General features: G+C 43.3%; 1 protein-coding gene across 6 annotated transcripts in view; it reads left to right on the top strand.

Moving 5' to 3' along the window:
• Positions 1-13,591, top strand: part of cut (homeobox protein, cut) — a 137,491-nt gene that overhangs the window by 114,557 nt on the left and 9,343 nt on the right. For all 6 annotated transcript variants that reach the window (XM_029315810.2, XM_029315813.2, XM_029315809.2 and 3 more), the window contains exons 4-5: positions 2,041-2,359; positions 4,448-5,701. In XM_029315810.2, the coding sequence (XP_029171643.1) occupies positions 2,041-2,359; positions 4,448-5,701 (1,573 nt within the window). The remainder of the gene's footprint in view (positions 1-2,040; positions 2,360-4,447; positions 5,702-13,591) is intronic.

Below are 13,591 nucleotides of genomic sequence, written 5' to 3'. Positions count from 1 at the left end.
CTGACAGTATATCGAACGTCAATGCGTACTTATCTACACCCGCGAGTCGATTTTTACCTGTGTATCTGCTGTGTATATGTCACATCGTCGCAATACGCACTCATGTTCGCTCGCTATATATACACCCATACACACACACACATGTTCATACCTATACAAGTGGAAATGAAGCATCTGGACGTAAGCGCGTATCGATTATGGGTGAAACGGAGGACAATCGACAGGTAGCCGCCCCTGATAAATAAACTAACGAGTAAAAACGTGCAAGTTTACCGCGTGCGTCAAGGCTCTTCGATTTTACACTACCACGATGAGTCATGGGGTTACAAGGCGCCAGAAGAATGTAGTTAATTTCATTAAATTGTAAAGACTCAATCGATACGTATACGGTTATATCCGGCATTGTCGTTGAATGCAGACAACGAATCGAACAATGACATCGAAAAAAAAAAAAAAATAATTTTTCTTCGCGGAAATTAAATGCATCCAGAAGAAAAGCACAAGCTACGTGTGTGTATGCGTGCGCGATGCAAATCGTCGGAGGTGCAAATTTTGCAAAATTGAAGTCGTTGCTTCTCGATTAACTCCCGGAGCACGGGAAGAGAGACGAGGCGATGCGCCTCGGCGAGAAAAAACAATTGATACGATCTCGTATCACGTAGCTCGTTGCACGCGCTGCCACGGTGTGAATGCATTCGGCTTTAAAATCGTCCCGTTTCTCCCCAACCTCTCCTTTGATCGGTTCTCTCTCTCTCTCTCTCTTCCTCTCTACCGTCAGCCCTTCCCTCTGTACACCGTATATTCCCGCGCGCACGCATCCACGTGAACCCTCGCGGAACACGTGGATAGGTTTCGAGTGCCCACGATTCATTGCGATTGATTGCGGCACAGTGGCAATGCGACACGATTGCCGTGCCGCTCTATTCGCCGCGATAATTTTTTTTTTTTTTTTTGCCGCCGCGGTTCCGCTACTCTCGATTCTTTCAACATATCCCAGATTCGTCCTCGTTATAGAGATGGAAAAACAAGACGTTGCGGTCGCGGCACTGTAATTATTACGCGCGCGGATCGATGATGCATTAATGAGGGACAAATGTACCTCGCGTACACGTCGCTGCGAGCGATACCGCGAGTATAAATGTCATCAATTTTTTTATCTCGTGAATTATACTTAATTTTTTCCAGTATAATTGACGTTTTTGTGGTATTTTTAATTCTTACAGGACTAGAAATTATCTTATTTTATCTCCGTAAATTATTATATCTTCCACGAAGCCACTGCTGGATAATTTTAATCGTCAAATAATCTTCGGATCTTTCTGAAGCAATTTTTTCGCACAATTATATATATTCTATTAGGAACAAGACAATCACGCAATCATATTCATTATCGTATTAAACTTTGAGAATCGAGTGTCGAAACGATGAGATGGTCGATGACACATGTCATAAATTATTACCGATAATTGGATGACAATTCAACGATTCGATCGATCCGATTGAAACTTTATACGTAATTTAATCCACGGTAATTACATTCAGAGACTCGCCAAGATTTAAAGTTATCCTCTCTTAAGCGCTCGCTATTGATTTCCGCGTATATATTCCCGATAAAATTAATAAAGAGCTTCTGGTAAGCTCCTTACTAGGTTCGGTTTCAGATAAACGATGCTCGAAGTGAATCGCGAAGGAAGGAGAAGCTCGTAAATGTGATTCTATATTTGCGTCGATGATAATGTAGTTACGTTCCATCTCCATTTAATCGTTTCGAGTCGATTTCCTGATGAACGATGCGAAAGTACTCGGCGAGTATTTCAGGAAGTAGCAATTCCCGTGATTTATATCGCGCGATGTCTTCCTTAATGCGGGAAATTTTATCGCCGATATCGTTCAATAAACATAACTGGCGCGAGACGTCGCGTTAAGGAATATTAAGGTTTCGTAATCGATTTATACGCGCTTTATTGATTCGCAATTTGCTCGAATATGCGATTTTATCAGACCCTTTTTACGAAGACGACGTAAATTTGCTTTTTCCAGATTAACCAGTTGGTCGAGGAGGTGTCCAGGCTACAGCAGAGTTTGCAACGCCTTCAGGAGACAAGTGCGCAAGCAACGGCGCGGCTCGAAGAGGAACTCGAAGTGCGCAGGCAGCACATCAGCAGACTGGAGAGCAAATTGGAACGGCAGAGGGATTATGATGACCTGAAGCGCGAAATAAGCGTGCTGAGGTCAGTCGACCTCTCGCAGATACCAACCGGCGAACCTGGAAAGAGCCTGGAGCATCTTCTTATGGAGCGCTTCAAGGCGCTTCAGCAAGCGGAGAACCTGAAGCCCTCCAACACACCCGACGCACTCGGTAAGTGGACCAACGATATATCTCAATCAGGATCATTACATAGCGAAAATACGCGAGGCATTTGATCTTATAGGAGAGAATTTCATTACTCATCAAATTCAAAGATATGCGTAAGATGCAAAGTTTTGCAAAATTTCATTATTTGGATCTCAAATATAATAATATAATTGCATTTTGAAAACAATGAATATTCAAAAATATCTTGAAATGTACATAGATTATATAATTAATCAAAAATACATAGAATAAATGAAAAAAAATTCGTAGTATATATATTTACGTGGAAAGAAACGTATTTTCGTGCTAGGGTTTCGAATTGAAAAAAAATATAAGTTTGGTAAAAAAGAAAGAGAAAAAAGAAAAAGAACGAGATGCTGGTAGGCCGGTCACACCTCGGCGATCTCGTTTCTGATTCTTGCGCTACCGCTCTGATCTTCGGTCCCCGACTCTCTCTCTTCGAGGCTCCGTCGACGGGCTTTATCATCGAGTAACAATGAAAAGGACACGAGTCACGCAACGCGGACGCAAGAACGCTTCTATAGAATAAACGAGGGATGACTGAAGGAGCTTATTGAAAGAGAAAACAACAAAAAATAACCCTGCTTGCCATTGTGTTCGCACTTTTCTCTGACTCTCTCTCTCTCTCTCTCTCTCTCTTTGTCTTTCTTCATCTCTCGCTCTCTCTTTCCTCTTTCTTTCTCTCTTCCCTCTCTCTTTCTTTCTCTGTGCTTTTCTCTCTCTCTCTCCTTCTCTTTCTCTCTATTCTTCTTTCCGTTTATCTCTGCTCTATCATTCCTATCTCTTTCTCTCTATTCTTCTTTCCGTTTATCTCTACTCTATCATTCCTATCTCTTTCTCTCATTTTCTCTCTTTCGCTCCCCCTATCTCTCTGTCTCTCTGTGTATCTACTTCTCTCTCATATATACATACTTCATCTCTCCGAATCTTGGCTGCTTAGGCTGCACTTTTTCGAGCCACTCTCTCGCTAATACGTATATTAACGTACATTCGTAGAAGGTACTAACGCAACCGAACACACACGTTAACCCTCCATTTCGCTACCCCTGTAGGTCCATTCTATCTCTTACCGAATGTTCCAAACATCCATTTCTCCCGCCCGCGTAAAGAGTCCTCTAAACCGCCCCTTCCTTCGTACCACCGTTCCTCCATGTACACTGCGAAACGCAAACTTCGTGCACGCAAATTTGTGGACGATATTCGCAATATTTGCCCGGGCCGAGCCATTGTTTCTGGGACAGAGTTTATTATGAATCGATCCAAGCTGACAGAGAGAGCGCGCGATGAGAGAGAATGAGAAAGAGACACTCCATACACGCAGAGAGCCAGAGAGATACTGCAACGTGTCACCCTTTCTGAATCGAACCGACCGAGCCACCCTTCTACGTCGTCGTCGCTCGCGGGTCCTATCTTTCCGATCCCTCCGCTACTTCCTTCAACCGAGTAAAATATATAACAGAGTAAGTATCGTTTCTACGCGGACGTTTCAACATCCCGTATATCGTGATTACATAACACAGCAAAAATTTCTCGAGAATTTCGACTGAATTTGAAAAGAAGACAATATCTTTCCATGAAATCATGTAAAGATTGCATTTTCTTCGCGATACTTCTGACAACTGCTTTGCAAAACGACAGATACTTTATCCGACGCGACAGTAGCGCGATTTCTCGAATCCGCACGTGTCATCGCGATCAACTTTTTGTCTTTAACGCGAGACGTATATATATGCTTACATTCGCGATTTCTTTTCGGACAATTGACAACGTCTCCACAGTCCTCCTCTCGTTGGCGTCCACGTCGTTCCTCGTTTGCACATTCAAGCGTGGATTATGATTCGATGAAGCGTCGAAAAAGAGAGTCTCGGTCATTCGTACGTCGTCCTGGAAGATGATGAAGAGAGTTGCAGTCACCGCTCGATTTCTCGCACTTTGGAAAGAGACAGCGCGAACGGACTGGCGATCAGAACGGGAACGACAATCCCCCCCATCGCGACTCGAAATTAGGTTGAGTGTCATTTACGCGTGAGATCGTGCTGACGGGCTCCCTTGTGTTTTTGGTGGTTGCAGGTGGATTATCGTCACCCCTGCAGCGCGCCTCGACCGCCTCGCCCCACGGGGTCGGAGGTGTACCACCTACATCCCATGTGTCCTCCCAACAACCACCGCCACCACCTCCGACTGCAGTCTCTCTCCCTCCACGTTCCACCCCGACGCCCTCTTCGGCCACTTCGACGACTTCGAGCCTCCTTTTCCCGCCACCCCTCCAGAACGTCGAGACCTTTGGCTCGTTCCTCGGTGAAGAAATCGTTGCCAATTGGAGGCGGACGTTGGAAAGATCTATCATGAGTCAGCAGCAACAGCAGCAGCAGCAACAACAGCAGCAGCAGCAACAACAACAGCAGCAACAGCAGCAGCAATCACAGCCATCTCAATTAAGTCAGTTAGCTCAACAGCAACAACAGTTGCAACAAGCTCAGCCACACATGGGTTTGCATCCGCCAACAACGCCAAGTAGTTTAAATCATCTTCCATCACCGGGCGCGGATCCGTCGTCCACCTCGAATACCCCGGCAAAATCGAATACGCCGATCGGTACGGTGTCCCTGGGCAATTTAGACGTCATCGAAAAAGCGCCAACACCGGTATCGGGACACGAGACGCCGGCACCACCGACGCCATCCTCCACAACCGCCTTAACATCACCGCCGAGCTTCCAGCCGCCGACGTCGCTGGTGGAGACCAGCACCCCTTCGGCATCCATCAACGGCGGCGGCCTCACCCCCGGCGTGCCGAGCGCACCGCCTCCGAAGAGCCCGGCCGATCAAGAATCATGTCACAATAACAACAATAACAGCCATCATCTGGCGAACAACAACATCGGCGGCCTGAGCGTCCTCGACACGCTGAAGAGTCCGTTTCGCTTCGACGATCGAACGTATCCGTTCCGATTCGGCGACGAGTTTGGGGCCGCCGGTATGGCCGGTCGGCTGGGCGAATCTCTCATTCCAAAGGGCGATCCCATGGAGGCGAGGCTCCAGGAGATGTTGCGCCACAATATGGACAAGTACGCCTCGCAAAATCTCGATACTCTTCACATAGCGAGGCGGGTGCGCGAGCTATTGTCGATACATAATATCGGTCAGAGGCTGTTCGCCAAGTATGTCCTCGGATTAAGCCAAGGCACGGTCAGCGAGTTACTTAGCAAGCCCAAGCCTTGGGACAAGCTGACCGAGAAGGGCCGCGACAGCTATCGGAAGATGCATGGCTGGGCTTGCGACGAGAACGCCGTACTGCTGCTCAAGTCCTTGATCCCAAAGAAGGGTAAGTACCGATCATCAATGTTCCAGCTTTCTCTTTCTCTCGCTCTCCGTTTCTCTCACTAATATTATCATTATTATTGTTATTATAATTTTTTTCATCTCAATCGTTTTGTACAATTTCTCGACGCGCCTCTGCGTAACGTCCGACACGACGAAGGCTGGCTCGCCTGACATCTCGGTGTCCATGAAGACGGACGAGACATCGTAATTACACACAATGTGATGGGATAGCTGTGGCAATCGTGATTAATTTCGTTTCCTTCCACGCCTCCGTAAAACGTAATAAACCGTGCGTTTACGGTAAAGTTCAATGGTTCAAGGATGCCCGATCGAATGTTTGCTATCTTAAGTGTGTAATTACGTTGGATCACTCTTCGTGTTCGATTTCCGAGATACGTACAACAGGCAACGATTTCCACAACGGAATCGTCCGTCACGAGAACGCTTTGATAATTCCTGCCTTCGCCGTCGACGACCTATCGATTGAGATCTGACTCTCGAAAATCTTCCGCCTCGCACTGCTAATAATCCATCTCGCCGAATCACTAACCACGAGCTGTCAGCTAATTTCTCGACTGCCTAACGCGGGGCCCGATGGTACTTCCGTTCCCTCTAACTGCACCGCGGGAAAGGAATCGCTCAAGAGAATCGCATCCCTCTGCACCGCACACGCTAAGTGTGATTAGGGAGCTAATTATGCGTTGGTGACATCGTGAGCTTTCGCTTACAATCAAATGAAAAAGAAAAAGATCGGATCGATAAATCCTGCGAGTCATCGATAAAAGTCAATTGCAGCGAGACAATTTATATAATTGTAGAAAATTAAAATTTAATTATTTATACAAATAGGATATATATACAAATATTATTGACTATATATAAATAGGTTTATTTACATATAATTGTGAGCTAGAAAAATATCTCGTTTATATCATGCTGTTACCAAACATCTATATTATATTACATATCTGTGATAAAAACGCATACGCGTTGTATCTAGACTCGAATAGCTATAGTCTTAATTAAATTACGCAGCTCGTTGGCATACCTTGCCCGCTATCGATTGTATGCTGCGTTTGGCAGCCATATTGTTTAGACTAATAGCTTCTGGGAATAGGAAGCCCTGGATGAGTACTGAGTAGGGGTGAGATGTATAAAGGGCTCTATGGTGTATAGAGAGGAAAGGGACGGGATAGAAGAAAGGAAGATAAGATTCCACGGAGAACGTAGAAATCCTAAACGCGCCGGTCTATACTTATCGCAAAAGGCAATTTACACTTTTCTGATTGCCATAGGCTCGCTGAATTATACCGAGCGAGCGACGTTTTATTTCAGGCATCGGATTCAGGATTAGAAAAATGTTCTATTCTCTTCTTTCGTAATAATAAAGTTATATAAAAAACCACAGGATATATACATAATATCATGATAAAATTCTTCTTCGCGCATTTCAGTCACCACGCGATTTTACACGACGTAAATTACAAATACTCGCGATACGCGACCGCGGTCCCTTCCGCTTTTTTGTAAATATTAATATCAATCGCGCAGGATGTGTCGACTCAATGCCATCATTTTCCCTTCACGTCCGGTGACGAAATAAAACATGTATATAAAATTCGTGCCGGAGCACGACACGCGTCCCGCATCAATGGATTGTCGGTTTCCGTCGGATCTCTCTGCTAACAACAATCACGGGGGCATTACAGGACGGATAGGACAGAGAGTGCACGCGAGAGAGGGAGGAAACGATTTTCTCTCTCTCTCTTTCTTTCTCTCTCACTCTCTCTCTCTGAACAGCAACAAGAACGAAGGGTTAGGGGCGGCTCCGGTGTCGTGGGATGGCGAGAAGGACACGGTGACAAAAACTTTGGGGTCGTAACATTTCTCGACGATGCGTCAGCCGTAAAATTACAGGGACGCGTATCATCCCGCGCGGCAGTAAATCAGAATTGCAGAAATGCTAATGCACAGAGAAATATTTGGTCAAGTAAACGATCCGAGAGAGGGAAGAGATCGCGTAACGAGAAAAATATCGCTCGGTTTTTCTTTCAATCATCCGTTTCATCTCCCCTTCTTTCGCGCTACACATAGACTCTACTTTGTAATTTTATTTCATTTCTAAATTGAGGCTGCATTTATGCATATTATTAGAGCCAAGTGTGGAACATATCATATGCTCCATTGCATAAAATAATTCAACAGTTGCGCTAGCGATATGAATCAAGCTCTTTCATATTCGAAAACAGTTACGATCGGTTGGATATTTATTATCTGCATTAAAAAATATAGCAGCATCATCAATACGGAGGGTTCTCTTTAGTCGTCGGATTAATCACCGCGGCCGTTTGTTCGTATGAGTCATGGCCGTTGGGTTCTTTGTGATCGTAACGAGAGTCCGCCGTGGTTCAATAGCATAAATATACTTGGAGTAATGTCCGAAACTTCTATAATCAGGCGTGATTTATGGGCAAAAATCGGTGGCTTTATAAAGCCTGAAAGCCGCCGCCTAGCTTCGGAGGTGGAGGCGTCGGTTGAGATAAGTTTGCGCGCGTCGGGGCTAAATACCTGATCTAACGACTCATCGCGCTATATAGACAGGCGCAGGCAATACCAACCTGTTACTGAAAGCGTCATTGTGATCTGTGAATCGACTTTACGGTCATCTTATATGTATCTCATTTGTACGGCTAAAAACGGTTACCATTATAATGGACTATTAATCTCCGGACATAATGATTTCATTTTAATTATTTCGTCATGAGAAAGGGTAGAATCTTACTTCTTCGATATAATTATTTCACGCGTCAATATAGTATATGTCTTCATTTTTTTTCTTACCGCTCTTATATTTGTATCCATTTACGAGCGCAATATTTTTCGCGGAAATTTACGCGCGTATACGACTGACAATGAATTTGTTCGCACATAGTTCGGGATGAGAGATGATTTGGATGCACTTAACATCGCCAGAGAGTGTTTCCCAGTGGCCTAAATCAACGGGCGAGTTATATAAATTACGCGGATATCTTTCAGTCGGGTGTCGCTCAGAGGGAGGACAAAAAAAATCGCGCGCATTCGTGGAAACTACTAATCTCCTCGCGACACAAACATATCTGGATCTTGGCCCACTATTCAGCGTGGTATAACGTCCGGGCGCGGGTTTATTATTGCGCGCTCTGCAACACACACGCACGCATACACACACAATTGATCTAAGAAAGCGCGCACGCGAGAGCAACGCACAGCGAGCGAGATTACCGTAATAAACATAGTTGGTCCAGCTCCAAGTCAGTTTATTGCTGAATCTTGTTTCCTGCAAGGGGGAAGGAGGAGGTGCGATCCTTGCCGGGGACTTTTCGCGACGCGACCGACCATCACGGTGGACGAAAATCATGGTCGCGATGATTTGCAACCGCAGCGTGAAACGTTACTTGCAGTCGTATAACTGCAATTTCCGTGCGAGCGACACGACGGGACGTTTATATATATGTATGCCTTTACAACTGATATAATTATCGCATTTTATGGTGGAACGCGCGATTATGCGCGATGGGCAAATTTTTCGTCATTTCCGCCTATATGATTATTAGCGACTAGTTTAAAAGAAGGACTGAAACATATAAGTCAAGTAAAAAAAGCATTATCAAATATCGCGAGGAGCGATTTGCTTAACGACCGCGGCTATAAAAGTATCTCATTTGCGTACATTTACCCGATCCGAAAGAGAGATAACGCTATCGAAGCTCGACGGCGATTTTAAAACTTATGACAGTCTTCGCACGTAGCAGCTATAGATAATATATGTATAATACGCGGAATATTAAACAAAAATTTATGCGAATGATGAAATTTACAGAGATCATTGAAAGTAACCAGCTGATTGTCGATTTCGTATACTAAAAATCCTGTACTCAGATTTTTACACACAAATCTTTACACTCTATATACGACGAAAATTATATTTATCGATCGTCTGCAAAGTTATATAGATGAAACTTTTTCGAGCGACTTTTAATCATATAATCCCAACTTAAATTTTTATTCGTACTTAAAAAAAGACTGAGAATATATTACTAGGTATATTGAACGGTTCTATATTACTATATATACCTATATGTATTTCACATATCGAGTGTCGTAAAAGAATTCTTTCGTCACAGATATTACTTTAAATGCATTGTGTTTGATTGAAATTTGAATTGCACTTGATGGTCCTCAATCAAGCTGGTTCAATTTCCACATGCGAGAGAAACGGTTCTTTTTTAATTACCCCGATGAGGAAACTGACGACTATGCCTTGCTGTGCTATGAACATCGCATGACTATCTCATCGTCAATTAAACAGGCTGCAGCCGCAAAGGAAGGCAAGGAAAATGCTCTTTGTACACAGGTGTCTGCGCACCTAGAGAGAGAGTGTGTCTTCATTTCGCGCGAACAAGTTTCGTTCATTAACGTTGGCTCTTCGACGCTTGTGCGTCGATTTTATCAGATTTTCCGACACGCCTCGTTCGCGAGCTGTCAAAATTTTCTGACGCAAACGCATCCTTTCAACATTTTCTTTTAGAATTTACCCTGAAGTATTAAGAAATTGCGCGACAATATGGTGTTGGAAGATTTTTATAAGAGTGTTTTTCTAATTAATTTTTACTACAAAAAATATTAATATGTATACATAGTAAATTTTAATATATTGATTATCTTATTGCGTGGCAGATATTAATATTTTTATTGTGGTAAATATTAATTAGAGAAAACTTATAAAATTTTTTAAATACCATATTGTCCTACGATTATCATGATAAATTTTAAGAGAAAATTCTCTCTGTGTAGTAACGAGAATTGAAGATTAATGAGTGCGATTGCACTCCAGGATCTGAAATCCATCACATCTAGATTTTCCTCAAAATAAATCATTCTTCGCATATTGTAGACTTTTCACGAGCTTCCAATTCGATTACTCAATAGTTGTTTGATCAACGTTTCATTAGACATCTAATATAGCTCATTTTATAATTTATAATAGACAACACGCGAGATAATTTGAACGCCTCCAGGAAAATGCGAATAAATATGTCTGTACTTATCTAGCGCTTATCTTTGAAATAATACCATCACGATAAACATGTTCGAGGACGATATTCACTGGGAAATATCAATCCTTTTTTTCAAATCAGCATCGCTTTAAATGTAATGAAATTTATAATTTTGTCTCGATTAAACTACTCAAGTATGACGTAACAGATTACTCGCAACTTTCCTCGAGTTGATGTGCCAATTTAAAAAAAAAAAAAAAAGAAAAAGAAAAATAGGAGGTAGTGCATCGATTTCCATCCATAGGCGAACTTTCCACAAACCGCGTGCGATCGCGAGTCGCGACGCGTAGCTCTTGCTCGCTCCCGCGAACGCACAATCGGGTGAGTTTCTTAAGTCACCGGTCTCTCCGGGCTCCCACGAAATTGTTCCAGATTTTGCAATCATCAGGCAGAACCATTGTTGGCGTTTTTTCTCTCTTTCTCTCTCTCTCTCTCTCTCTCCCTTATATCCGCGTGTGCACGCGTCGCGTGCACGTGCATGCGCCGAGACAATTTTACGGCGCGAATATAATTATGCCTGTGTATACCCGGAGAGGGTGGGATGCGAGGGGGTAGGGTACGGTTTCCTTTCCGGCGAAACACGCACCGCGAGTGTATCGCGAAATACATTTCCTTCTCTCGTTGTCGTCGTCGTCGTCGTGGTCGTCGTCGTCCATTGTGTTACCACGATTGTTCTCGCCTTTCGTCGTCGATTCCTCGTAACCGGTCGGTCTTTGATGCCGCGATCGGGACCGCGGGTCGACCGTGACGTTTCGCCATCGTCTCCACGGAGCGCAATCCGCTGAGAAAAGTATGGATTTAGCGCGCAAAGCTCAAGCGACACACAATGCGCGACGACGCGTTGCGTTGCGTTGCGTAAAAAGACCTGGGCCATTTTCCAAGCGACTTATATCCCCGTCGACACTTTTCAGACCGTGGGAGATTGACGTGTGAGCGATCGAAATAGCGATGAGATGAAAATCTATCTTATCATCTCGGTATCGTGAATATACAATGTGTAATCGCGTGCTTTCTCTTTTTTTTTCCTTTCGGAATATAACGCGATTTTCTGCGTCTTTCCTGTAACGTAATATCCTTTCGAGCTTGTTGAAATGCTCTTAAATCTTAATTTCGCCGTTAAATCTGCCAACACTGTGCGATTGGGCAAACCTATAGAAAAAAATGTTTCTTTTAATTGAGAGAAACATTGTGAATTCGCAACGATATCGTTCATTGTTGCGAGTTGATGAGAGAGAGTTGCGTTGTCTGCAGATATTATATATGACAAGCAAATAATTGCGGGCTCGCATCGTCATATATGTTGCACGCGCCATAGGTGTATCGCGATCGTATTCGTCCGATAATATTTGTTGTACACGACCGTACTCTTATTCTAGTTTTCCTATGAGAAAGTCGTTGCGAGAGGATGTCGGAGAACGTATATAATCAAGCGCAACGCGCGCGATTCTATATATTGTATATACATATATGATGCGCATGAGGTTTCCCACGTGAAATGCTGCGCAAAGTATCCGCGGAAAAGAAGATGTTAGTGACGCAAGTGACTCATCTCCCACCGTCAATTTCCAGCAGAAAATTATATTACGCTGTCGTTTGATTTGCAGCGATAACGGTACTATGGGGAAAATCATAAAGCGCTATAGGTATCGTGTGAAATTAACGTTGTCATCGCTAATAAGCGGCGATTGACAAAAATTAGACCCCGCGAGGATCGTGGAGGAGGATTCGAGTGAATCCGGTAATCGAGAGAAAAAATTCTTTCGTTTTTTAATACCTTTGAGATTTAATCAAGCTCTCGCGATTCCTCGCTTGAAACATCGCCGTTGTTCAACCGGAATTCAAAGGGATACATCCCGTTCGATAGCGATAACGCGCCAATTTCGTTAATCGGACCGCAAATGGCCTATCCGCAGAGAAGACTAGTAATGGTGACCTCATTTCTTTTATCTCGGTATACCCTGCAAATATACCATTCCACGTAATGTGTAATCGTTATGTGTACCTCTTCTCCGAATTCGAGCGATAAAGAATTGACGGTATAATTATTATAAGAGTATACATATTGGCTATTTTTTATATGATATGAGATTTGACACAGAGATTTACAACACATTTTTTCTTTTTATTAACGTAGCAGAGTCCTCTTGACAAATTTCCAATTACCAAGTAAGATATTTGCCAAGCAGGAAAATTATTTCATATCGGGGTGCAATCGTGATAATATCCAGAGCTTCTCACTTTATGAATATATCATTAATTCTACCGTTGTTGATTGTGAACGGATTCAGAATCCGTATAGTTCTACGGAAAGAACTTTGTTGCCTGTATATATCTATAGACGAAGACAGCGGAAAAGCATAAGCGCTCGAGTTTGTTGGCAGAGATTCAAACATTGCGACACACAATGCGCGATTGCGCATACACGTCATCGGGTTCTTTCTTCTAGATACCCGATTTCATCTCGACTGCTTCAGATCCACCCACTCTGTCGTCAATATCGCGAACTTATTATCTCGATCTGTCCATTTTTTCTCGACGTACATATTGCCATAATTATTCATCAGCGTTAAGATTTTAAATAAAATTTCAGATAATAGACTGAAATGATTTATTCAGGTCACCGAGCGAATTAAGACCTCTTCAGTAGATGCAACGGCATTAATACGGAATGAAAAGTAGGTATTTATTTCTTTTGTTTAATGTACGAGAGACGTCGCGATTGCTTACGGTATTAACAGCAATCATATCTACACGATGTAAAATGATGATACAAAACACAGCTACACATTAAGTCG

Source organism: Nylanderia fulva, unplaced genomic scaffold (genome assembly GCF_048542155.1).
Source record: "Nylanderia fulva isolate GAGA-0341 unplaced genomic scaffold, ASM4854215v1 Scaffold10, whole genome shotgun sequence".
NCBI lineage: Eukaryota > Metazoa > Arthropoda > Insecta > Hymenoptera > Formicidae > Nylanderia > Nylanderia fulva.
The sequence above is the reverse complement of the archived record's forward strand: the minus strand, read 5'-3'. Positions and strand labels throughout refer to the sequence as shown.